Below are 26,071 nucleotides of genomic sequence, written 5' to 3'. Positions count from 1 at the left end.
GAGTTTTGATTTTGATTAAAACGACTATAAACTGACAGCCATGCAAAAAAAAAAGTTCCTGGTCCCCGCAAGATGAACTGTGATAAATATTTAAATCAGGAGAGACTAGAAGTCAGTCAGGAGGTCTTAGGTGTTGGGTAGTCGTCGGCGTCCGGAAGTCCTTGGCGTCGAGAAGTCCTTGGCGTCTGGAAGTCTTTGGCGTCCAGCAGTCGTTGGCGTCCAGAAGTCCTTGGCGTCCCGAAGTCTTTGGCATCCAGAAGTCTTTGGCATCCAGAAGTCTTTGGCGTCCAGAAGTCTTTGCCGTCCAGAAGTCTTTGCCGTCCAGAAGTCTTTGCCGTCCAGAAGTCTTTGCCGTCCGGAAGTCTTTGGCATCAGGAAGTCTTTGGCGTCAGGAAGTCTTTGACGTCAGGAAGTCTTTGGCGTCAGGAAGTCTTTGACGTCAGGAAGTCTTTGACGTCAGGAAGTCTTTGGCGTCAGGAAGTCTTTGGCGTCAGGAAGTCTTTGGCGTCAGGAAGTCTTTGGCGTCAGGAAGTCTTTGGCGTCAGGCAGCTGGGACTCCAACACCACCACCGTTCAGTTTTACATTAAACGTTCACATTAAATTGAATGTGAATCGGGTGGCGCGGGTCAGGATGTGTTGGATTCTTCAGATCAGCTGCTTGGTGAGGACCAATCAGATTTATCTGAATGTAACAGGAAGAAGAGGTTTCATGTAAAGGCCTTCATTAAAGTCCCTCTGCTTATTCCTACAGTTAATTATGCTTGAGCTAATAAAGCTCCTTCATGCACCAATGTTTGTGCTGAACATGATTATGGTCACCGTGGCGATGGCTTCAGACAGCACTTCTGACAATAGAAGGGGCGACGTGCCAGCAGTCAACTGTCCGTGCTAATTGAGCTAAGGGTAATGTTTACTCTGAAGTGACCAATGAGACTTCTTTAACAGAATGCTAGCTGGTTTGTGGGAAAATAAAACTCAAGAACATTAGCATGTTTTCATTAACCATTACTGTATTTACACTAAAACTGGTTTGGACCTTTATAGTATAGAAGCAGCCACCTAGCTCTTCTAGACCCTAACCCCAAAACCCACCCTAACAACCCCTAACAGTGACAACCCCAACTTTTAAACCTACCCCAACCCCTACACCCATCCCTAAACCTCTAACCCTACCCTAAAACCCACCCAAACCCTAACAACCCCTAACTGAAACCCCATTCTGACCCCAAACTTCTAACCTTACCAAAAACCCCTAACCCTACCCGAACCCCTAAACCTCATGTCCGTCTTTTACAGGTTGTCCAACATCAGATTCATTGACTGATTTATTCTGACATTGGGTTGAAAAATTGAAGATAATAGGCATTTTTGTGGAGATTACTTTTGGTTCATTTTAATTTCAAAGACCACTTAGAGAGAAGTGGTTAATTTATTGATGACCATAAGCTAAATGGGAGATTTTAGCTTACAGCTTTAACAGGTGTTCCCTGAACTTCCTGAATGTCTGAGGTCACTCATCGCCCACAGTTGAGGTCGACAAAGGATGGACAACAACGGGAACAGACGTCTGGCCAAACGGGCAGCGACTTTAGATTTCTACAACCGTTGTTGCTGTGGTAACAGGATGGAACCGTGACCCAGGAGCTGGAATATCTGAGCTTATCGTCCCTTCTTTTCTGTTAGACTCCCATCCGGCCCAGGACGCCCCTCATTGACAGTCAGGACAGACGCGTCCGCGACTTCCCGCCGCCGATCTCAGCAATGCGGCACAGATGGCATCAAACAGGCTGCTTCAAGTCATCCTTCACTTTAACGCCGCTGCCGCCCGGCCGAGGGACGGCTGCAGCTTCCGCCTCCATCCACCAAAGGTACCTGTCTCCAAATCTGCATCTGCTGACTCACAGTTATCTGTAGTCTTGACTAAGGGAGGGGTGCAGCATCCCCCTTCACCGCCAAATTAAAGGAAAGTTTGGCCAAGGCGGTTCTGTACGTTATTAGCCCCAGATGCGGTCAGCAGGAATAACAAAGCACCCACCAGGAGCTGGTCGCGCCCCCCCAGAGTCCCACAAAGGAGGCTCTAAGAACCGGACCGAGTCCATCGTTTATTATCCCGTCTCCAGAGGTCCGTCCTCGCCCCCCCACCCCACTGTAGAAAGGACTTTACTATCTTTAGTTTGCTCCTTTTAATGGGGAAGCCGGGCCAATTGTTGTCTGGTATCTCTGCCGTACGACGGGCTGCAAGGGTTAATCCTCTCAAAGAGAAGGGGGGACCCCCCAGGTTTTAATACCAGATGTAAGAGAAAGCAGCTCCTCCAGTCTATTCACTCGCCGTCTGCATCTGCACACTTCAAATGAGAGGAAGTCAAGCCGGAGAGGAATGCGAGATGAAACCCTCTTTAGGACGGGCGATGAGATCCACGCCGCTGCTTTCAGGGAATATTAATATCTGATCTGGAAGCGGCTCCGCAGACACACTCGTATATTTTCTTGTCACCTTCCATTGCCAGATATTGTGCCGCTTCAGCAGAAGCTGAAAGGCGATTTAAAAAGAGATGACAGGAAAACTTCATCTGCAAAGAGGATGGGAATCCTAAGTACTCCTAACTCAACCCCCACCTGTGCAACAGGTGAGGTCATGAAGTTCTTCCAGGAGTGTCATTAAAAAGACAGGAAGATACGGCCCGATAAACAAAGGACTGACCCAGGGACGGGTGGCGCTGGTAAAACCTGAGTCTTTGAACGCACCGGGCTCCTTCAAGCCCATGATGAACATAGTGTGATATGAAATCTAGAGACTCACACAGACCTGTAAGAGCACACCTCACCTTGAAGAACCTTTCATAATGACCCCCCTCCCCCCATCAAACGACAGATTTCATCTCGTAAAGGAAACTCGTTCATGATGAAGGACGCCGTCAGAACGCCCGCCGTCAGAGCGGGTCTTTATTCCGAACAGGGACTCGGAAGACGACAAACGTGTCCTTCCACCGGTCCACTCACAGGTTTACAGACACGTATGAATCATCTCCACGCCCACGCTAACATCACGCATCAACTTTTTCTCAGCGTTTTAAGGATGTTCTGTGTCCACAGGACAAAGTTCTAGAAACACGTCTCCAGAAAAGGAAAAGCTGCAGTGTGAACGCCAGGACAGCAGGTGGCGACGGATCCTGATGCATCATAGAACCGTAGAAAAGACGTCATTCAGTAAATCTACTGGCAGGAAGTAAAGAAACTCTACAGAATCTGACAGCTGATTACATTTTTTTATTGTCTTGTACACGTGTAAACACACACACACACACACACAAACACACACACACACACACACACACAACCTCTCCAGCTCAGCCAATGACATTTCCCATCCACCTCAGAGGCGACAGCAGAGATTGATCAGAAAAGGCATCAGGCAGGAGATTATGGGCCCAGGGTCCCGGGGTTCCATTACCCGCCCCCTAATCCCCTTATAAGGACGTGCTCTTAATGGGCGTGAGCAGCCGGCGCTTTATATGTGTGTGTGTGTGTGTGTGTGTGTGTGTGTGTTGGGCGTGAGGTCATCCATCACGGGTGGAGGGGATGGCGTCTGTTCAGCATCCAGATCCAAGATGAATTCATGTGATTTAGCCGCTTCCTGGGGGGGGGGTCATCTATCACAGAACAGACGCCATTGTTAAAATACGTTGGGTTATTTCATCCAATCAGCTGGCTTCACATGTGATGGGGCGGGGCTTCACAATCAAGTCTTAACTGTTTCCCAGCAACATTTGCAGAGGCCACACCTACAAAATTAAAGCATACAGGCCACGCCTACGTGCAATGACATCATCATGTCTGGCTGCACGTGATTGGATGACCTGCAAAACGTTTCAGGCTGTAGTTTGACTTTTTGGAATATTTTCCAAATGAGAGAAGAGTTCCTTAGTGTCTGTTTACACAACTTTAATTCACTTCCTGTTCCCGTTTCTTCCTTTTGTTCCGCCCATCCTTCCACATCAAAAGCTAATAAGGCTAACGAACGCTAACGGAACACGGATGGAGCAGAGGAACGGATCAGAACACGACTATTAGCATAAAAACGTAGCTTTACCTGCTAACATTTATGTGTGGTAACCTTCACTGAGGGCAGCACAATGCTAAGTTACTGCTCAAAGCGTAGCTAATATGAAGGCTAACAATAGCCTGAGGGAAGCCAACGCTAACACTTGATGGACGTTAGAGACCAACATTGACTAGTTGGACGTCTCCAGTGTTTTACTGTATGAAAGGAGAAAAACATGTTTTTCTTGATGCTCATTTTTCACGCCGTTTCGCTGCTGCCCCTCAAGCTTTCAGACTTTATGCTAAATTAAGCTAATTGGCTGATATTCCTCTTATCTGGGGCTCCACCAGGGAGGAGTGTGTGTGTGTATGTGTGTGTGGGGGGGGGTAATTAAACAACACCCTCACACTTACTGCGCCGTCGGCTATTATTTGCTGTAGCTCTCGCTAAAGTAGCTTAGCGCTGCTAACCAATTGGAACAGATTGCAAAGGCTGGATGCAGCACAGATAATCAGTTAACGACGGGCTCGGTTAGCGTAGCGTCAGACACGGTCAGCTGGAATGTTTCTAGAACATCTGAAGTTATCCTCACTTCCTGTTTCCAGACACGACCATATAAGGTAAAGCAGGAGGAGACGGTTTACCTTAAACAGGTAAAAGAACCATAAAGCTTCTGCTGCACAGCGACATTCATCCTGACTGGGTTGCATCCCTCCTGAGACGGCAAACATTTTAGTCTCCTTTAAGACATGCCCCGCCCCTACCCCGTCTTATCTCAGGTGTGGAATGCAACCCCCCCCACCCCTCAGGTAATGTGAGCCCAGCTGCGTGTCCCTAACTCCCGGTGACTTCGCTTTAAAGCACAACAGGAGGCGCATCTGGCGGTGTGGCGCGGCCCATTAGCTCGCCGTCATCAGGCGCCGATGTCCTGTCAATCATCGCCCCTGAGCCGCCACGCCGTGTGGGGCTGATGGGAAATGAGGCGAGAGACAGCGGAGAAAAGACGACGTCAAACCCCCAGTGGGTGTGAGAGGAAGCAGCGATGGATGTTCTACCCGTTAATTAACCACGCCCACAGAGGAACAACCTACAAAATGCAGACAGCATCACATCACATGTCGACTTCTGACTCCGCCTTCTTCAGCCACGCCTCCTACTCTAACCTCAATGAACATCCTGTCACAATAAAAACCAAATGGATCCGTTAAGAATTCATTCTTCTGCAGACGTTTGACTCCAGCAGAACATCTTCACTCTGGATTGGAAGGTCAGCAGGAGAATGGATCAACACCTGGAGGTCAGATCTGCAGAACGTGACCTTTGACCTCCTCCTCTGGTTCAGGATCCACAAACAGGAACAGAACGAAAGATGTTTAGAACGTCTGAACCGATCCTGTGGTGGTTCCTCCAAAGGTAACAGGATGAAGAACCAGGAAAATGGATGATTCACACGCAGGTCAACACCTAGCGCTACGAGTTAGCATCGGGCTGTTAGCATGTCACTGATGTCTCGTCATGGACAGACTGAACTTCTGTTTTTGCAGCTTAAACATCTGATTCTCTGCAGACGTCCATCAGCTGTGAGTCAGAATGGAGCTTCTGATGCTCCGCTGCCACCTAGTGGTCAACAACAGTATTCTCCTCCGTACGAGCGGACCGGGACACTGACACCGCCAGTAAGAAGGAGGTGGATTAATCATCTATACCAACGATAGATGGTGCCATGTGACGAGGAAATCAACACTGTAACCGCGATCTGGAGCTAACAGCTGTTAGCATCAGACCCTACTACCTGGCGCGTGAATTTTCAAACGTTATTGTCCTCGCTGTCTACATCCCTCCTTGGGCGGACCCAGAGACGGCACGAGAGACCATCTATGGGACCACCTCCACTGTTCGGACCCGGAGGCGCTCGTCATCATCACCGGTGACTTTAACCACGTCACCTTGGACTCATCTCTCCCCACAATGGTCCAGTGTGTAGACTGTCCCACACGGAAGAACAGAACCATCGATCTGTTCTACACTAATGCTAAGGAGGCATACACCGCCACCCCCCTCCCTCCACTAGGTAAATCAGACCATAACCTAGTGTACCTACAGCCCACCTACATCCCGCTGGTGAAACGGCTGCCAGCAACAACACGACAGGTCAGGAGGTGGTCCCCGGAAGCAGAGGAGATGCTGAGGGACTGCTTCCAGACCACCCCCTGGGATGTTATTGTGGGCTCACATGGGGAGGACATTGAGGGGGAAGCTCAGTGTTTTACAGACTACATGGAGTTCTGTGTGGATACCGTGGCCCCTGTCAGGACAATCAGGTGTTACCCCAACAACAAACCATGGGTAACCAAGGAAGTCAAGGCTGTCCTGAACAGGAAGAAGCGGGCGTTCAGGAGCAAGAACGAGGAGGAGATGAGGAAGGGCCAGAAGGAAGTGAGACTCTGCCTGAGGGAGGCCAAGGAGGCGTACAGGAGGAAGCTGGAGAAGCAGCTGGGGCGCAACCAGGTGGGGGAGGTCTGGAATGGGATGAGAACCATCACCGGACACGGGAAAGGGCGCAGCACTGTGGAGGGGAATATTGAACGAGCGAATGAACTAAACAGCTTTTTCAATCGGTTCAGCTCCCCCACCACCCGGCTCCTCGTCCCACTCCAACTGTGTGTACAAGAAGGGGCAGAGCAGGATGTACTTCCTGAGGAGGCTGGCCTCCTTCAACATCTGTCCTAAGCTCCTTCTCATGTTCTATCAGTCCGTAGTCTCCAGTGTGCTGTCATACGCCATTGTGTGTTGGGGTGGGGGGGCCAGGAAAAGAGATATGGACCGTCTGAACAGACTCATCCGCAGAGCGGGCTCAGTGGTCGGGCTGAGCCTGGACTCTGTGGAGACGCTTCTGGAGAGCAGGACCATGTCTAAAATGAAGGCCATCATGAACAACCCCCCCCCCCCTCCGCCTGAGGCTGAGGTCCTCCTTCGTGCCCCGTGCCATCAGGGGGTACAATGACTCTCTCAGGAGGAGCGGGGGGGAGGTGGGAAGGTCAATACGGGGATAAATGGATTTAATTTAGTTTTATACAGTTTATATTTTAATTTTATAGTGTTTATATTTTATAGTTTAGTATATAAGTCCTGTTAGTGCTGCATGTGTCTGTTAGTGTAGTGTCTGTCCTGTGATGTCACTTTTTCTCCTGGTGTTTTTCCAGTATTTATTCGTGATGTAATGCCTGAGCAGTGGATATATACAATTTCCTCTGGGATTAATAAAGTATCTATCTATCTACACCAGACGGGTCACAGCACAGACCGTAAAACACACTTGTCTTCACACGTCTAACAAACTTCCACTTTTACAAATTAAAGCTTCAGCATCAAACAAGAAAAACTTCAGACAGAATCTCAATCCTGATTTTATTGTTTCCATAAACACAAGCTTTAAAGAGAACCGCGAGGCGCTGGCGTTCTAGTCCTCCACGCTGGACTAGAACATGTAGGAACCATGTAGACGTGTTGGAGGCATCGACAGAATCAGAACCCGCTCAATCGCTGACATTTACAGACGCAATCAGCCATGATGAAACAATTTCAGCTCAATACTCCATCTGTATTTACTGCCGTGTTTGTCCTGTGTTGGACATGTTTGTAATTCTCCAACAATAACCAGAATTGATTTAAAAAAAGATTTTTAAAAAACCCTTTACCCGTAGGAACCTGCCCGCCGGGGCAATTTCCCTCGACAACAAGAGAAAAGAAACAGCCTGCACAGAAAAATAGGTCATCATCAGCAACAGTCTAGTGGTAATTTTAGCGCCTCTCTTTTCATCCCGTTTTACCGAAGCTTCCAGCTGGATCGGCCCGGTATTGATCCGACCTCTGGACCGGTTCGGTATTGATCCGACCGGTTTGACACAGAAACACCCCACTAGTGTCCACGTCTGATGTAAAAACCACACTAAAACTGTAAGAGGTGTGATGGGACCCAGACGGTCCTCCTCTGATTTATTAGACACCACCACCGCTAACGTGTCGAGGGGATTTATCAGGGGAGGGGGGGAACACCGTGTGAAGCGCCAACAGATGGAGACGCTCTTCAAGCAGGAGCGATGAAGGGTTGGAGGACGGCTGCAGATGTTCCAGTCGGTGAGTTGAAAATACGGTCTGGTTGTGAGAAACTGGTGCAGTGGTGACAAATCAATCAGCAGAGCTCTCACCATCATCATCTGTGCCAGGAGGAAGATCTCCGCTCCTCAACACAGATGGACGAGGCTTCGTGTTCTCACCTCGGAGCTCCTCCACCCGACGGTTTGACTCGCTTTCAGGCTGGAAAAAGAACAAAAACATCAAAATGTGGGTGAGGAAGTGATGACAGAGAAGTCACGCCCTCCTTCGGGGTTGGGGGCGGGGCTCAGATGGCCCCTGTGCACAGTGAGTGTCTCCACAGGTTGTCAGGACAGGTGTGCTGAGCAACTGCAATCAGCAACCCGACCAATCGTGCAACTCATCAGTGCCCCGCCCCAGAGGCTGGAACGGCCAATCAGAACACAACAAGTCAAACAAGTTCAGACCGACACACCCCCCCCCCCATTGGAACAGGTTAAAACTTTCCAAACTCTCGATCGATTTCTCATCACAGCTTCTCTTGTAGGATATTAAAGCCTGATGACCCAATTTGTAGAATCAGAAAAACACTGGAGCCAACATCCACACACACACACTCATCACACACACACACTCATCACACACACACACACACTCATCACACACACACACACACACACACACACACACACACACACGTCTCAGGTAAATCCTTTTGTTAGTTTGGTACAAATGAACGAATCCAGACCTGAAGGATGAATGTCAGCAATCTGAGTCCTGATTGGTGGGGGTGGGGGGGTCCAACCCCCAGTCCATGTTAGCCTGACAGAAGAACACAGAACCAATCACGTTCAGTTCAAACTAAGTTAACACAGTATTGAAGTTTGTCTGTGACGCAAAACAGGAATTTAAATGTTAATTTCCAGAGTTATCCCTTTTATACACCCGTCCTGGTAAGACTGCTGCTCTTGGTGCCTTTAATGCCCCTTGGGGACAAATAAAGTTTTTTAATTGAATTGAAATAAGTGTTTTCAATCGATTTAATACTGATTTAATCCTGATCATACATTTATCATAGATTATTACAAATATTGGTCCAGATTAGATTACAAGATTACAAGATTACCAGTCTGGGTCGGACCGGGGCGCTGACGTCACCGCACCGGCGCCCCGACGGAACCGTGCAGCTCATCACCCCCACCCCCGAACCGAGCGTCACCGGGAGGGGGAGCTAACCGCGGGTTAGCGGCGGCTTACCGTTCGTCTCCATCCGGTCCGGAGTCAGCGGCGTGGGGGCTTCAAGCTAGTTAGCTTAGCCTAGCTCCCAGCGAAACAAAGCTAACCACACAACACGGGCATGTTAGCGTTAGCCATGTGTCCGGAACCGACGAGACTCTCCGGTAAACCGGACAGCCGTTCCGGTGTGATGACGTTGCAAATAACTTAGCATTTAGCTGCTAGCCGCTAACACAAACCTAACTGTAGGGACACCAGCTAGCAGCGCATGGTAGCATGTTAGCTTATTGGCTAAGCTAGCGATATCGTACATTCTCAAGTCAAAAAATGTCGCTGCGTTGCTAAAATATCTACGAATATATCCCATAAAAGTTAAAAACAAGGAAATGGTTCGAATCCCGCTAAACAAACATGTTTGTTTGTTTGTTCGGTTGTTGTTCATCGTAGCGCTGCGTTTAGAATCCAGCTTCTCCGAGTTAAAAGAAGTCCGCTTTAAAAGCTGATCGCGGATTGGTCAACTTGACCACACAGTGACAACTATAATTGGACGACAGATTTTTGTGACGGCCAATGACAAGTTGCATACGTGTCACGTGCTTATTTTCGCTTCCTGTTTTCTTCTCCGTTTTTTTCTTCCTTCAGTTGAGACGATCTGAAAACGTGATTTCAAGAGTTATACGTCTAATTCTGATCGATTTAAGCTTTAATTTTATTAATTTTTTAATTTAAAATATCAAAATAAAGAAGCAGTTCACAGAATGTGACGAAACAAGTGTTGACATGTAAACAATGTTTTTTTTTTCCCTAATTCTGTTCACCGGAAACCAAAAGTCAGACAGTTCGTTGTATAAATTTCATTGATGTGATTTTTGTACAATGACAAATAAGGAACGTCTAAATCTGAATCTAAATCACCTGTACGTCGCATCCTGTGACGTCACACAGACCTGGCTGCTCCACCTGCTGCTTTGGCGTCTGAATTCCCTTTCAAAATAAAGGTCATATTTTAGGTGATGTCTGTTGCACTCACGTTTTCTCCTGGAGGGTTTTTTTCTCCAAATCAAGGCTCTAAAGACTATCGGTGTCGTTTATTGTACTGGAATTAACAACCTGTAAATTTAAGCTTTAGAAATGGAAGAGATTAAAGTCAAACACTTCATATACAAACCTGAAAAATAGCTAAAATTAATCTAATCCAAGCATTTCTTATAATTGTCCCAAAAACAAACATTAATGTTGAATATTCAAAGCTAAAATTAACATTTGTCTCGTGACATCGTTGCTCCCGTTGACCTGTGGATCCATGTGAATGATTTTTAAGAGCAACTAGACTCTGAAGTTCACTTGAAATGCAAATGCAATTTTATATTAAAAGATAGCAAAGGGAGAATTCACTATATCACACAACACAGCTTGTTAGTACTGCCATGGAAATACATATACAGTCTTTTCAAATATTTACACATCAAGTGACAACCAAACAGAAATCATAAATACCTTTGAGTTAACTTTACAACAGCTATACGCGACCAGTATTCCATAAGGTAAAAGAGCACTATTAAATAACTGGCATCTTCCCTATCATTTACACGGCTTTAGAAACACAGTGGTTAAAATAATCCAGCAAAACAAACAGGAAACGCTCTTCTCCAGTGAGTAGAATTAATACAAGTCTAAAAACGCTCATGAAATCCCTTTGTACAAAAGACTATACAACCCAACCAACGCAACGTCGTCAAAAAGGTTTGCTCACGTCCCCGTGAGAAAGTCCGTACAGTTTCAGCGTTCCTGCAGAGAAGTGGGAGGGACTGAGAGCCGGGGGTGATGGGTCACCGGGTCACCGGGTCGCCGTGATGCTCGCAGGCCGAACGCCGGAGACCGGAGTTCTGTAGCTGCCAAGACCTTCTCTGATTGGCCTCAGTGCTTCATCTAGCAGCAAATCAGCAGCTGGCTGAGCTCGTCGAGACTTCAAACTAACGCCTACCCTATGCATGGTTGTCATAGCGATATAGTATGTCCTGGTACCCTAAAGTTGAAGCGACGTGTAACACATGAACCGCATTAATCTGACTTTACAGTAAGTAATCAGTGATATATTCCTACATTAAAATCCTCGCCGTCTGATTGGCTGTTCCTGAACACATGCTTGTCCCGCCGTACCGGATCCCGCGGCGCTACCTTCCCGCTGCAGGGTCAGAGGTCATGCATGAGCGTCCGGCCACGCAGATACTTTGGTTGTCTGATATAATCCCGTCTAAACTCTGATTGAACCAGGCTGACTAATCGAGCCCCGATTGGACGATGAGATGGATGATAAACCCCAGAAGAGTTCCAGGATTACGAGAATCACGCTGTTTGGGGATCAACCAATCCCAGAGACATTTAATGTTTAACACCTGAGGGAATTGAACCCACAACCCTCTAACCTGGATTTTATTCCCGTGATTTGATCAAATAAACCCGATCAGAACGAACGGAATAACATCAGAGAAATAAATAACCATCTGAGGAGCGTTTGGCACGTCGTCGCTCCGCTGGAGGATCAACCCTGGATTAGATGAAGATGAAGACGAGCCGGAACCAGAAGCGGGGGTGTCCCACCAGCGAGGGGGGGTCCCACCGAATGAGTCAAACTCCTTTGAAGTGTAAATGTTAAAAAAAAAAGAAAGAAAGGAGTTGGACGACGTCCCGCCTTTGGCACCAACTGTCCTGGAACTAAAAGTTCAGCCACACCCCCTCCACGCCCACCAGGGGGCAGCAAAACCACAAGTACAAAAACCGTCATAAATAAAGTTCAGAAAGACATGAGTGACATGGGGGGGAGTGCGGGGGGGTCCTGGAGGTCACGTCGCGTTAGCTTAGCTTCATCAAGGAGGCGGAGTCTCCGAACGGCGCTCGAGTCTCTGCTCGCGTCCTCCCAGAAGCCTTTGCTGCTTCCTCGTTCCAGCAGGCCCATCAGTGATGCTTTAGCCTGTGTGTGTGTGTGTGTGTGTGTGTGTGTGTGTGTGTGTGTGTGTGTGTGTGTGTGTGTGTGTGTGTGTGTGTGTGTGAGTGTGTGTGTGTGAGTGTGTGTGTGTGTGGGTGTGTGGGTGTGTGTGTGTGTGAGTGTGTGTGTGTGTGTGGGTGTGTGTGTGTGTGTGTGTGTGTGTGTGTGTGTGTGTGTGTGTGTGTGTGTGTGTGTGAGTGTGTGTGTGTGAGTGTGTGTGTGTGTGTGGGTGTGTGTGTGTGTGTGTGTGTGTGTGTGTGTGTGAGTGTGTGTGTGTGTGTGTGTGTGAGTGTGTGAGTGTGTGTGTGTGTGTGTGTGTGTGTGTGTGTGTGGAGGACGGAGCCCCAGCTTCAGAGACAGGAGTTGTGTTTCTGGTTTCGTCTGTACCGTTATTATGTGTGTGTGTGTGTGGGGGCGGGGATAAAGCCTGGGGGCTGGGCCGGGCCGGGCGGCGCTCACACCTCGCTCTCGGTGGAGGGCTTGCGCGCGGCGGCCCAGCCGGTGTCGGGCAGGCAGTGGGCGTGGCTGTGGGCGTGGCTGTGGGCGTGGTGCTGGGGGGTGACGGCGGCCGGCGTGAGGGCGGCGATGGACGAGCACTCGGACGCCTCCTCCTGCAGCAGCTGCTCCGTCTCGCCGTCGTCCAGCGAGGCGCTGCTGGCCTGCAGCGACACGGTGTCGGCGCGCATGCAGGTGTGTAGCCCTCCCCGCGACGGCTTGATCTGCTTCAGGTCGTCCCAGTACAGCTCCTCGCTGGACAGCAGGCACACCCCCTCCACGATGCGGATCTTCTCCTTGGTGTAGCCCCCGTCCACGCCCCCCTGCACCACAACACACCAGTGAGGCACAGGCGCGTGACCTTTAACCTCTTTATCGCTCACGATGCTAACGTTAGCTCGCAGGTGGAGTAGCAGGAGTCAGGAGGAGAAACGGTTAATCACACACACACACACACATACACACACACACACACACGCGCACACACACCATGCTACATGCTATGTCGCTAACCTCTCCGCGGCGCCGGGGTCAAAAGATAAAGGGGGAGAGGGAGTTGTAGGGGTGAGAGAGCTGCGGTGGGGGGAGAGGGGGGAGACAGGATGAGAGTCTGCATGTGTTTAAGCCCCGCCCCCAGCCCGATCACGTGACCGGCGCCCCCACTGACCTCCTTCTTGTAGCGCAGCTGGTTGTAGATGGGGGGCTTCTGCGACGCCTCGATCTTCACCTCCTGGGTGGAGGTGCGGTAGGAGGGGTTACTGTAGGTCAGGTTGCTCACGCCCGGGTCGGCCAGCTTCGACTTCCTGTGTCTGTGATGGGAACCAGGAAGGGGTTAAAGGTGGGCGGTCCAGGCATCAAAGCGGGGGGCGGGGCAGGGGGACGTGAACAGCTGACCTGTAGATGATCAGCGCGGCGATGAGGATGAGGATGGCCAGGATGGTCAGAACTCCACCAATCACGTAGCTGATGTGAAGTCCTTCTCCTGCAGCAGAGGGTACAGGGTGAGGTGATGCTAACACACTTAGCACAGCCTACTGAAGCCACGCCCACACAGGAAAACACTTCCTCTGATCACTAGATGGGATTCATCCTGGGTAAATGTGGGACTATCCCTTTAAGACATGGTGGCATACTGTCCCTTTAAGACAAAGCAGTGTACTGTTCCTTTAAGACATGCTGGTGTACTGTCCTTTTAAGACACAGAGGCGTACTATCCCTTTAAGGCTTGGGAGGTGTACTGTCCCTTTAAGACGTGGCAGGGTCCCTTTAAGACCCTGTGGCGTACTGTCCCTTTAAGGCTTGGCGGTGTACTGTCCCTTTAAGACCCTGTGGCGTACTGTCCCTTTAAGGCTTGGCGGTGTACTGTCCCTTTAAGGCTTGGCGGTGTACTGTCCCTTTAAGGCTTGGCGGTCTGCTCACCGTGCGGCGCCGTCACCACGCTGCTCAGACAGTCCTCGTCGCTGAGGTCGGTGCAGCTGTGGAGACAGAACCAACTTTAGCAGCAACTTCCTGTCAGGAGGTCAAACTGAGGTCAAACTGGGGTCGAACGGAGATCAAATGGAGGTCAAACTGGCAGGTCATTGGTTCACGCCCACAGGAAGTGATGCTTACTTGGCGGGGGGCGGTCCTCTCCGCGGTGCGTCGGTCGGCGCTTTGGGGTTCCTGTTGGCGTCCGGCGTGCTGCTGGTTCCTCCGGGGGGGGCGGTGGGGACGTAACCTGAAACTACAGGAGCACCAATCAGAACCGAGGTGGGCGGTGCCCCTGACTGAGGGGGGCAGGGCCTTACTGGTGGAGCAGGGCCGCCCGTCGGGTTCGTCGGGACAGGCGCAGACGAAGCCCCCCGCCCGGGCGAAGCAGAGGTGGGTGCAGCCCCCGTTGTTCACGCCGCACAGGTTGGTGCCTGCAGGGGAGAGGGGGCGGGGTCAGTCAGACGACCAATCAGGGGTCGATTAGCTCAGGTAGGGGGGCCTCACCCGTCTGGCGGTGGGGCGACACCACGATGATGTCCATCAGCCCCTCCACGTTGCCCAGCACCGTCTCCTTGCCCCGCCCTGAGTGCTTGTCCACCCGCTGCACCGACTTGGTCTGCCAGTCCGTCCAGTAGATCCAGCGGTCTTGCTGCGAGAGGCGGGAGAAAGGGGTTAAAGGGGAGGACACCGGCTTCAACTGGGGAGGAAAAGGGGGGAGAAGAGAAGAGGAGGCACCGACAGGGGGGGTGGGGGGGACACCAGGGTCAGAGTGGAAGAGAAGTGAGAAATGGGTGAGTCGATGAGTCAGCGTGAGGATAGAGGCGAATGAGGAGGGGGTGGGGTGAAGGGGGGAGTGGGAGGGGCTCCCAGCAGGTGGGCGGGGCCTACCTGCGTCAGTGCAAACGGGTGTGACACCGGGCTGACGAGGATCTGGCGCAGCTTCCCGTTCAGGTCCGAACTCTCGATCCGGTCCAGGTGGGCGTCGACCCAGAAGATCCTGTAGGGGGTGCCAGAGAGGGCTTTAATGGGTTCAAGAGCACCGTCATCCCCCATCCAACCATCATCCATCCTTCATCCATCCATCATCCATCCATAATCCACCCCCTCCTGACCGTCGGGTGTCGTAGTCCAGCGTCAGCCCGTTGGGCCAGCCCAGGTCGGTGTTGATCAGGACCTTCCTGTCCGACCCGTCCAGCTGCGACCTCTCGATCTTCGCGATGTGACCCCAGTCGGTCCAGAACAGGAACCTGAGGAGAACCAGGACCGGTGAGGACCCCGCCCATCTTTACCGGATCCGTGTGCCCCGCCCGCCCCTCACCCTTTGCTGGGGAACACGGCGATGGCTCGGGGTTCGTCCAGACTGTTGTTGACCAGGACTTTGCGGCTCCCCCCGTCTAGCCGGGCCACCTCGATGGTGTTGCGCCCGGTGTCGGTCCAGTACATGTTCCGGGCCACCCAGTCCACCGCCAGCCCGTCGGTGGTCTTCAGGCCCTGGCTGATGACCGTCTCCATGCCGCTGCCGTCCAGGTTGGCGCGCCTACCGGCAGAAACACCACGTGTCAAGGCAGCGGAGAGGGAAACAAGCGCACCTTAACCGGACGGCGCCGCACCTGATGACGTCCAGCGTGACGTCGGTGTAGTACAGCTTCCCGTCCACGCTGTCGTAGTCCAGCGAGATCACGTTGTGCAGCTCGGGCACCGGCACGTGGACGTCCGTGTGGTCGTCCGTGTCCAGGGAGATCCGGCGCACGCTCACCCGGTTGGAGAACAGCAGGTACGTCTCCGGGGAGTCGTCACATGACCTGCCGTCGCCCTTCAGCAGGATGCCGGTGGCACAGGCGCAGGAAGTACCGTTGGGACGGGGGAGGCACAGGTGAGTGCATCCTCCGTTCCTCTTGCCGCACTTGTTGAACCCTGACGGGACAAAAGGCGGAGTAAACCAGCTGGAGGTGGGTTCTAAAGGTGGTTCCCCTTGTTCTGTTTGTGTTTTTTAGATGTTCTGTTGTTCTGCTCGTATCTTTTCTAGAAGTTCTGTTGTTCCATTTGTGTCTTTTCTAGATATTGTATTGTTCCATTTGTCTGTTCTAGAAGTTCTATTTTTCTATTTGTGTCTCTTCTAGAAGTTCTGTTCTGTTTCCTCGTTTCTAGAAGTTCTTTTGTTCTGTTTGTGTCCTTTCTAGACATTTTTGTCTAGTTCTGTTGTTCTGTCTCACCTAGCGGTCTCTCCCGGTCCACAGCCTGGATGTCCATCAGGCCCGGCAGGTTGGCCCTGACCGTGATGGTGTTGGTGCCGGTGTTCTTGTCGGCCCTCTGGATGCTGCGGCTCTGCCAGTCGGTCCAGTAGATGTGGGACCCCAGCAGGGTCAGACCATAGGGGTGCTGGACCGGGGTCACCAGGGTGCGCCGGTTCTGCCCGTTCAGGTCGGCTGCCTCGATCCGCTGGAGACAAAACCGATTAGTACGACCGTCTAGACTCCACCACCACAACGCGAGGCGGCGCCACTGACCTCCGTGTGGGCGTCGGCCCACAGCAGCTGGGACCCGGCCGTGTCGATGGCCAGACCGTTGGGCCAGCCCAGGTTGTTGTTGATGAGGACGGCCCGGTCCGACCCGTCCATGGCTGAGCGCTCTAGCTTAGCATGCTCCCCCCAGTCCGTCCAGTAGAGATACCTGTACCAAGATGAAGAGACAGGAAGTATGAGCGGATGCAGGAAGACGAGCGGCGGACAAGCGGCGGACGAGCGGCACGCGGCCTCACCCCATCTCGTGGTAGAGGGCGATGGCCCGCGGGCTGTCCAGGTTCTGCCAGATGAGAACTTTCCTCATGGAGCCATCCAGGTTGGCCACTTCGATGCGGTTGGTTCCCGTGTCCGTCCAGTAGATCTTCCTGCCGACGGCGTCCACCGCCAGGCCGTCGGTGGTCATCAAGCCTACAGAGAGAAGACACGAGGATGGGGTCAGGGCAATGGAGTCACGGCTCCCCAACTGGGTAGCGTTAAGGTCACCTGACTCTTTCCTCACCTGTGGATATGATGTCTTGGTGGGCTTTCCCGTTGATGTTGGCTCTGCTGATCCTCTTCAGGGTGCTGTCGGACCAGTAGACTTTACCTGCAGGGGGCGACGCCAGTCAGGACGGACTCTAGAACTACCAACCGGGCCTTCTAGAGGAGTGGCACAAACCTTCTTTAGGATCGACCCCGATAGCGATGGTGTTCTTCATGGAGCTGTTGACCGCCAGAACCACATCGGCAAAGTAGGGGATGTCCAGAGACACCATCCGGATGTCCGTCCGCCGGGCGAAAATCAGGAAGCTGCTCATCCCTGAACACAAAGGACTCTCAGCTCCTGGTGGAGGCTTATTGCGACGAGTCGCCTGTCAGTTACGGTTCCGGGTGTCCTACCAGGTGTGCAGGTCTTCCCGTCCGTCTGCAGGTTGATCCCGGTGGGACAGGCGCAGCTGGAGGCTTTGGGAGGAGGAGCCAGAAGACACAGGTGGCTGCAGCCGCCGTTGTTCACCAAACACGGGTTGTGCACTAGAGATGGAGACACAATCAGACCCCACTCACCCATTGTCAAGACTATGGGGGACATCAAGAGGGGCATACCCAGAACTAACCGGAGACAAAGACTCTGAACGCGCCCAGGGAACAGGAAAGCCCCAAACGTCAAGGAGACGACTGAGGTGTCAGTTTGGTATGAGCCCCAAAGGCCCTGTGGCCCCTCAGCCACTGATCTGGGATCAGTTTACCCGTAATCCCACCACCCCCTACCCCCCCATCTCAAATGAGACACAGGTGTAAGTTTCGCAAAAAGGCGGCAAAAATCACATTCTTTTCCTGTTGTTAGAAGAGACTGATCAAGGGTCGGCCGTCTGAAGGGTCTAGAGCGTGGACCACCGACCCGTGTCACGCTGGCGGTGGACCATGTGGACGACCGACCCGTGTCACGCTGGCGGTGGACCATGTGGACGACCGACCCGTGTCACGCTGGCGGTGGACCATGTGGACGACCGACCCGTGTCACGCTGGCGGTGGACCATGTGGACGACCGACCCGTGTCACGCTGGCGGTGGACCATATGGACGACCGACCCGTGTCACGCTGGCGGTGGACCATGTGGACGACCGACCCGTGTCTGGCTGGCGGTGGAACATAGGGACCACTGACCCGTGTCACGCTGGCGGTGGAACATGTGGATGTCCATCAGGTTCTCCAGGTTCTCGGCCAGCGTCTGGCGGCCCAGGCCGGTCAGCTTGCTGGCGCTCTGGATGCTCTTGGACTGCCAGTCCGTCCAGTAGAGCTTGTCCTCGTGGACAGTCAGTCCAAAGGGGTGGGGCAACTGGCTGCCAATCAAAACCTGCAATCAGGGACAGTGGAGGTAGAACTCACCAGGAACCATCTAAAGGTAAAGGTTTCTTACAAGGATCAGGGTGTTACCTGTCGGTCGGAACCGTCAAAGTTTCCGTACTCGATGGTCTTCATGCCGGCGTCGGCCCAGTAGAGGCGCCGCGTCTCGTAGTCGATGGCGAGCCCATTGGGCCAGGTCAGGTTGCTGGAGATGATGACCATACGGCTGGAGGCGTCCATTCCAGCCCGTTCGATCTTGGGGTTGGCGCCCCAGTCGGTCCAGTACATGAAGCTACGGACACGGGACGGAGAACGGTGAGGACCTCATGGGGCGTTCTTCAGGTTCTAAACCGATTCGTTCGTCTCACCCAGAGAGCGGGTCCACCACGATGTCCCTGGGCCGGTCCAGGTTCTCCCATATCAGGACGGTGCGCATGCTGCCGTCAGCGTTAGAGACCTCGATACGATCCGTACCTGAAAGCCAAAGACGCAACGTGAGGACTAGACTCCAACGGCACCGCCAGGTTACCGTGACAACAGGTGAGACGAATCCGTTTACCAGCGTCGGTCCAGTAGAGCTTGCTGGTCACCCAGTCGATCGCCAGGCCTGCTGGACTCTCCAGACTGGTGTCCACCACCACCTGGAGAACGGGACAAGGGTCAAAGGTCTCCATCTGCTGGGCCGGAACGAGTCTCTGTTTCTAGAAGGTGTGTGGTTCTGTTTGTGTCTTTTCTAGTTCTATTGTTGTTGGTGACTTTTCTAGAAACTCTGTTTTTCTGTTTGTCTCTTATAGTGCCATTGCTCTGTTTGCGTCTTTTCTAGTTCTATTGATCTGCATGTGTCTTTTCTAGAAATTCAATTGTTCTGTTTCTCTTGTCTAGTTCTATTGTTAATTCTGTTTTTTCTAGATGTTCTGTTTGTGTTTTCTTTCTCTTTTCTTGCTGTGAAAACCAAAACCAACCCAAGCCCACTAAACTCCCTCCTAAAGACTGAACACCTCTTGCGGTTCCTGGCTTCCCAGGTCACGTGACCAGGTGTCTACATATCTTCACCAGCAGGTGGCGGTGTTACACCACCTCCTGATGCCGCTCAGACGTGTTGGACGAATGCTGGCGTTGGATGCGGGCGTCGGATGGATGCGGGCGTGGGACACTCACCTCCTGCCGGCTGCCGTTCCACAGCGCCCGGTTGATGGAGTCGGTGGTGACGTCGGTCCAGTACACGTAGCCGTCTTTGGCGTCCCAGTCCAGCGCAACGGCGTTGCGCACGTCGGCCAGAGGGATGACATCATCGGACATGTCCTCTGTGTCGAAGCTGATTCGTCGGATGTCCGTCCTTCGGGCAAAAAGCAGGAACTTGTCAAGACCTGATCAAAGACCAAAGGTCTTCTGTCAGTCTAGGTGTCAACGTGGGTCAGCATCAAACACACAGACACGAGGCAGCGGTGCCGCGCCGGAGCCTCAAACACCAATACGGGCTTCGCCCCGCGAGCTCATCTATGACATCACACAGGTGTGTGTGGACTCACCGTCGGCGCAGGTGTGGTGGTCCACCTTCTTGAAGCCGGTGGGGCAGGCACAGGTGTTGGTCTTGTTGCTGGGGAGGCACAGGTGACTGCAGCCGCCGTTGTTGCTGCCGCAGCGGTTCCTGCCGCCTGCGGGTGGGAGAGAGGACAGTGAGTCACGCTTGCTGTGGGCGGGGTCAGCCGGCGCTGACGCGGCCCCACCTGCTGGCTGGCGCTGGGGGTGCAGCGTGTGGATGTCCATGGGGAAGTGCAGCTTGTTGCGGATGATCTCCTGGTTCTTGCCGGTGAACTTGTTGGCACTGTTGATGCTCTTGGTGTGCCAGTCGGTCCAGTACAGGCTGTCCTCGAACACCGTGATGGCGAAGGGGTGGGGCAGGCCTGCAGGGGGGCAACAGGGTGGGTGGGGGCAGAAGAAAGAGAAGAGTCGTCACAAGATTGTCCCGTCACATGTTGTTTCTCTGCAGTCACCTTCTTCCTAGCGCCCCCCCCCCCGATAACCGCTCCTCATGCCCCTGTGAGGACAGCTGGGGCAGCAGCTGTGGACCGACAGGGTGTCAAACACCTCGCCCGGCATTCAGGGCGACGCACCCTTTAAATCACATGTAGCCCCGCCCCTCTGGTCCTTCACGCTTCAGTGAGGTGTCACCCCCCGTCCTGGGGTCACAACATCCTGGATTGATCACATGACCTCCACAGGGTCAGAACTTCCCATTTTCAGGACCACAAAACTAATCCAGCGTTAGCCGACGTTCAGCTGTCGACCACGGGGGGGGTCGTTTCACCGGAAGATCAGGACAGAATGAAGAGTTCATCTCTGTGAGGCTGAGCAATCACTGCATACGACTGTGTTAACACACACACACACACACACACACACACACACACACACACACACACACACACACACACACACACACACACACACAGGTGTGCAGACTGGATGGTGGTTTTATCTGTAGCACCTGTCTGCTGCCCGGCTCCAGTAACACGACAGCTGGCACCGGTCCAGGACACACACACAAAACTATAGGTGTAGGGAGACACACTCGTTAACATTCCTGGGCACAGCAGCTCAGAATGGAACACACACACACACACACACACACACACACACGCCCCATTTGTCCTGTGTGTTGTCTGAGCAAACAGAGGCTGTGGGGAGAGGACAGGGCCAATTATAGCCCTTTATCCTGAGAGCACACATCATTAAGGAGAGCTCAAAAGGCTGCTGACACACACACACACACACACACACACACACACACACACACACACACACACACACACACACACACACACACACACACACACACACACCCCACCTGTGTTCCGCCCGTGACCTTGGGACGACCTTACCGTGGCTGATGACGGCCTTGCGGTTGCGCCCGTCCAAGTCGGCCCTCTCGATCACGTGATGCTTGGCGTCCACCCAGTACATGCGGCGCCCGGCGTAGTCGATGGTCAGCCCGTTGGGCCAGAACAGGTGGGTGTCGGCGATCACCCGCCGCGAAGACCCGTCCATGTTGGCGTACTCGATGCGCGGCGTGTTGCCCCAGTCCGTCCAGTAGATCTTACTGGGGAGGGAGGAGGGACAGTCCATCAATCAGACGCGCCACAGGTGGGACGCCACCACACAACCTGCTGCACAGGTATACAGGTATACAAGTATACGGGAATACACGGGATACAAGCATACAGGTATACAAGTACACGGGAATACAAATACAAGGGTATACACGAGTATACAAGCACACAAGTATAAAGGTATACAAGCACACAGGTATACAGGTATATACAAGGACACGGGAATACAAGTACACGGGTATACACGGGTATACAAGTACATAGGAATACAAGTACACGGGTAAACACAGGTATACAAGAACATAGGAATACAAGTACACAGGTATACACGGGTACACAAGCACACAGGTATACAGGTATACAAGTACACGGGAATACAAGTACACGGGTATACAGGGGTATACAAGCACACAGGTATACAGGTATACAAGTACACGGGATTACAAGTACACGGGTATACACAGGTATACAAGCACACGGGTATACTGGTATACAAGTACACGGGAATACAAGTACACGGGTATACACGTGTATACAAGTACACAGGAATACAAGTACACGGGTATACACGGGTATACAAGTACACAGGAATACAAGTACACGGGTATACACGAGTATACAAGCACACGGTACACAAGTATATGGTTATACAAGTATAAGGTTATACAAGTACACAGGTATACACGGATATACAAGTGCACAGTTATACAAGTACATGGTTATACAAATACACGGGTATACAGGTACCCAGGTATACCGATACACAGATATACAAGTGCACAGGTATACAGGTATACGGGTATACAAGTACATGGGTATACAAGAACATGGTATACAGGTATTCGGGTATACACGTACATGGGTATACAAGTATACGACTCTACAAGTACACAGGTGCAGTTACACAGGTATACAAGTACACAGGTGCATGAATCTCATCAGCTATACTACTATTGGGTATACCCCAGTGTATATCCCAACAGGGGTTAACACTGGGGTATACCGGTGTACACGATATACCCTAGTGTATATCCCTATTGGGGTACACACTGGTTATATCGGAATACTAGTTTACTGGTACACGGGTGCATGAATCCCATCAGGTATACCCTGATCAAGGTATACTGTGGGTATACCGGTACACTGGTACGCGGGTATACTGGTGTACTGGAACACGGGTATAGTGGTGCACTGTACAGTGGTATACTGGTGTACTGTACAGTGGTATACTGGTGTACTGTACAGTGGTATACTGGTGCACTGTACAGTGGTATACTGGTGTACTGTACAGTGGTATACTGGTGTACTGTACAGTGGTATACTGGTGTACTGTACAGGGGTATACTGTTGTACTGGTACAGTGGTATACTGGTGTACTGTACAGGGGTATACTGGTATACTGGTTCAGTGGTATACTAGTGTACTGGTACAGTGGTATACTGCTGTAGTGGTACAGTGCTATACTGGTGTACTGTACAGGGGTATACTGGGGTACTGTACAGGGGTATAGTGGTGTACTCTACAGGGGTATACTGGTGTACTGTACAGGGGTATACTAGTGTACTGGTACAGTGGTATACTGTTGTACTGTACAGTGGTATACTGGTGTACTGTACAGTGGTATACTGCTGTACTGGTACAGTGCTATACTGGTGTACTGTACAGGGGTATACTGGGGTACTGTACAGGGGTATAGTGGTGTACTCTACAGGGGTATACTGGTGTACTGTACAGGGGTATACTAGTGTACTGGTACAGTGGTATACTGTTGTACTGTACAGTGGTATACTGGGACACAGGTGCAGTGGGGTGGGGGGCGGGTACGTACCCCTCGATGGGGTGCAGGGCGATGGCTCGGGGCTTCTCCATGTTCTGCCACAGCAGGACTTTGCGGTGCGTCCCGTCCAGGTTGGCCACCTCGATGCGGGACGTCCCTGAGTCGGTCCAGTACAGCTTGTCGTGTATCCAATCGATGGCCAGCCCACCTGAGGGGGCGGAGCCTCACAGTGACCGGGTTCACATCTAGCCCGTTAGCTCGTATCGACCCGACCCGGGACCCACCTGGGCTCTCCAGACCGGTGGACACCACCTCCTCCACGTTGGAGCCGTTGAGGTTGGCCTTCATGATGCGGTCCAGGGTGACGTCGGACCAGAAGACCAGCTCCCGGCGGTGGTGGAAGTCCAGCGCGATGGCGTTCTCCAGGTTGTTGAGCAGCAGCGTGTACTCGGAGCGGTGCGGCAGCACCTGCCGGATGTCGATCCGGTTGGCGAACAGCAGGACCGGCTCCGGACCTGAAGACGAGGGGACGCCGGGGGTGTGAACGAAGGCAGACCGGACCGGACCCCCCTCCCCGAACCCGGTTCTTACCCAGAGCTTTGCAGCTGCGTTTGTCGGGTCGGAGCTCGTAGCCCTGAACGCACCAGCACTGGAACCCCCCCTCGGTGTTGGTGCAGCCCTGGCTGCAGTAGCCCTCCTCGGCGCACTCGTCCACATCTGGAACCACAGAAGAAGACATGAAGTGAGGGGCGGAGTCTAGAAGGGGGACGGATACCGGGTACGGACCCAGTCCCATCCAAACTTGTAGTTTTATCTGACATGAAGCATCACCAACTGCACACACACACACACACACACACACACACACACACACATACCCTGGCAGGCCCTGAGGTCGTCCATCAGCCGGTAGCCGGTGTGACAGGTGCACTGGACCAGCCCCCGGACCATCTGACACTTCTGGGAGCAGCCGCCATTATTCTGGTTACAGTTGCCCTCGCTGGAGCGTGGACCTGTGACACACACACACACACACACACACACACACACACACACACACACACACACACACACACACACACACACACACACACACACACACACACACACACACACACACACACACACACACACACACACACACACACACACACACACACAGGGCGCTGAGCTCTGAATATTTCCTGCACGCGAGCTGGAAGGTCAGACGATCCAGGCTGTCGAGAGGTCGAGTTCCTGATCCCCCCCCCGGTTCTAAAGGAGGCCCAGGAGCCGCTATCGGCCCCCCAGTCCAATAGAACCGGTTCCTTCCTGTCCAGCTCATCCACACAAATTACAAACCAGATTAAACCGGATGGTTTTTAATGTGTTTATTCTCACTGTCAGACGTGACCATTCAATATATTATAAATATAAAATATATGTAAAAATGTTAAGATAAATATTAGATATAAAAATATAAACTTAATATAAAAATATAATTATACATATAAATATATAATGATAACATATATCATACAAATTCTTTTTTTTTTTTAATTTTTATTTAAATGTAAATATAAAATAAATCTAATAAAAATATAAGTAAAATATAAATCGGATTCTGATTGGTTGATTGTATTTGATCTTATCTTTTAGCCCCGCCTCTAAACTACGTTGGGAGTGGGACTCACGGCAGTCGTGGTGGGGGTGTTCGTCTGTCTCGTCGCCGCAGTCGTTGACCTCGTTGCAGACCTTCCTCTGACCTATGCAGCGGCCGTTCCCACACTGGAACTGGTCCGGAGCGCAGGGGGGGCTCTCTGGGGGGGGGGGGGGGGTAGAGGAAGGCGGGTCAGGATCTGGTGGTGCCTGAAGCATCTTGGGGCATGAAGGTAACACAAAGTCTGTAGCGCTAACACACATGCTACATGCTACCTGGGCCTCCGTAACAGTGATCAGGCTACATGACTAGCGGTTAGCATTGACCACACCTATCACCTGTATGAAGGGCTGGACCAATCAGAAGCCTTCTGGATTGATGAACTACAGCCAGCTGAACGTTCTCTCAAGGGAACGTGAGCTGTTGTCATGATGACGCGTCTAGCTTATGTTACAACCAAGGAAGCGAGGAAACAAGGACACAAGAAACGAGGACACAAGAGAACGACGAAGCAAGGACACAAGAAATGAGAACACAAAGAAACAAGGAAACAAGGACATGAGGAAACAAGGACACGAGAGGAAGCGAGGACACAAGGAAATGAGGACACAAGGAAATGAGGACACAAGGAATTAAGGACACAAGGAAATGAGGACACAAGGAAATAAGGACACAAGGAAACGAGGACACAAAGAAAAGAGGACACAAGAAAACGAGGACACAAGAGAACAACGAAGCAAGGACACAAGAAATGAGAACACAAGGAAACGAGGACAAAAGGAAACGAGGAAACATGGACACTAGGAAGCAAGGACACAAGGAAACGAGGACACAAGGAAGTGAGGACGCAAGGAAACGAGGACGCGAGGACACA

General features: G+C 52.0%; 1 protein-coding gene, 1 long non-coding RNA gene and 1 other non-coding gene across 9 annotated transcripts in view; all 3 read right to left on the bottom strand.

Moving 5' to 3' along the window:
• Window positions 1-7,199: 7,199 nt before the first annotated feature.
• On the bottom strand, window positions 7,200-9,844 carry LOC137595190 (uncharacterized). Its single transcript, XR_011035392.1, has 3 exons — window positions 9,396-9,844; window positions 8,887-8,960; window positions 7,200-8,360 (listed from the first exon to the last, which is right to left on the bottom strand). It is a non-coding gene; the product is annotated as an uncharacterized lncRNA (long non-coding RNA).
• LOC137601123 (small nucleolar RNA SNORD67) lies at window positions 8,440-8,554 on the bottom strand. Its single transcript, XR_011037032.1, has one exon. It is a non-coding gene; the product is annotated as a small nucleolar RNA SNORD67 (small nucleolar RNA).
• Window positions 9,845-12,590: 2,746 nt separating the features above from the next.
• Window positions 12,591-26,071, bottom strand: part of lrp4 (low density lipoprotein receptor-related protein 4) — a 56,715-nt gene continuing 43,234 nt past the window's right edge. For 2 of the 7 annotated variants that reach the window (XM_068314207.1, XM_068314171.1), the window contains 29 exons: window positions 25,232-25,357; window positions 24,437-24,571; window positions 24,150-24,275; window positions 23,843-24,073; window positions 23,610-23,766; window positions 21,554-21,771; window positions 20,201-20,575; window positions 19,830-20,038; window positions 19,231-19,312; window positions 19,040-19,145; window positions 18,762-18,963; window positions 18,492-18,681; window positions 17,727-17,858; window positions 17,506-17,646; window positions 17,347-17,433; window positions 17,084-17,255; window positions 16,833-16,995; window positions 16,539-16,764; window positions 15,936-16,239; window positions 15,644-15,862; window positions 15,438-15,572; window positions 15,214-15,322; window positions 14,830-15,022; window positions 14,643-14,756; window positions 14,467-14,578; window positions 14,275-14,330; window positions 13,750-13,837; window positions 13,523-13,664; window positions 12,592-13,178 (listed from right to left, as the gene is read on the bottom strand). In XM_068314207.1, the coding sequence (XP_068170308.1) occupies window positions 12,816-13,178; window positions 13,523-13,664; window positions 13,750-13,837; window positions 14,275-14,330; window positions 14,467-14,578; window positions 14,643-14,756; window positions 14,830-15,022; window positions 15,214-15,322; window positions 15,438-15,572; window positions 15,644-15,862; window positions 15,936-16,239; window positions 16,539-16,764; window positions 16,833-16,995; window positions 17,084-17,255; window positions 17,347-17,433; window positions 17,506-17,646; window positions 17,727-17,858; window positions 18,492-18,681; window positions 18,762-18,963; window positions 19,040-19,145; window positions 19,231-19,312; window positions 19,830-20,038; window positions 20,201-20,575; window positions 21,554-21,771; window positions 23,610-23,766; window positions 23,843-24,073; window positions 24,150-24,275; window positions 24,437-24,571; window positions 25,232-25,357 (4,913 nt within the window). In that variant the 3' untranslated portion in view covers window positions 12,592-12,815. Of the gene's footprint in view, window positions 13,179-13,368; window positions 13,429-13,522; window positions 13,665-13,749; window positions 13,838-14,274; window positions 14,331-14,466; window positions 14,579-14,642; window positions 14,757-14,829; window positions 15,023-15,213; window positions 15,323-15,437; window positions 15,573-15,643; window positions 15,863-15,935; window positions 16,240-16,538; window positions 16,765-16,832; window positions 16,996-17,083; window positions 17,256-17,346; window positions 17,434-17,505; window positions 17,647-17,726; window positions 17,859-18,491; window positions 18,682-18,761; window positions 18,964-19,039; window positions 19,146-19,230; window positions 19,313-19,829; window positions 20,039-20,200; window positions 20,576-21,553; window positions 21,772-23,609; window positions 23,767-23,842; window positions 24,074-24,149; window positions 24,276-24,436; window positions 24,572-25,231; window positions 25,358-26,071 lie in introns of all 7 variants that reach the window. The other 5 variants (XM_068314189.1, XM_068314198.1, XM_068314214.1 and 2 more) reach the window with 5 other exon arrangements.

This window comes from Antennarius striatus, chromosome 1 (assembly GCF_040054535.1).
Source record: "Antennarius striatus isolate MH-2024 chromosome 1, ASM4005453v1, whole genome shotgun sequence".
Classification (NCBI taxonomy): domain Eukaryota; kingdom Metazoa; phylum Chordata; class Actinopteri; order Lophiiformes; family Antennariidae; genus Antennarius; species Antennarius striatus.
Note: the sequence above shows the minus strand (reverse complement) of the source record. Positions and strands in the feature narration are given on the sequence as shown.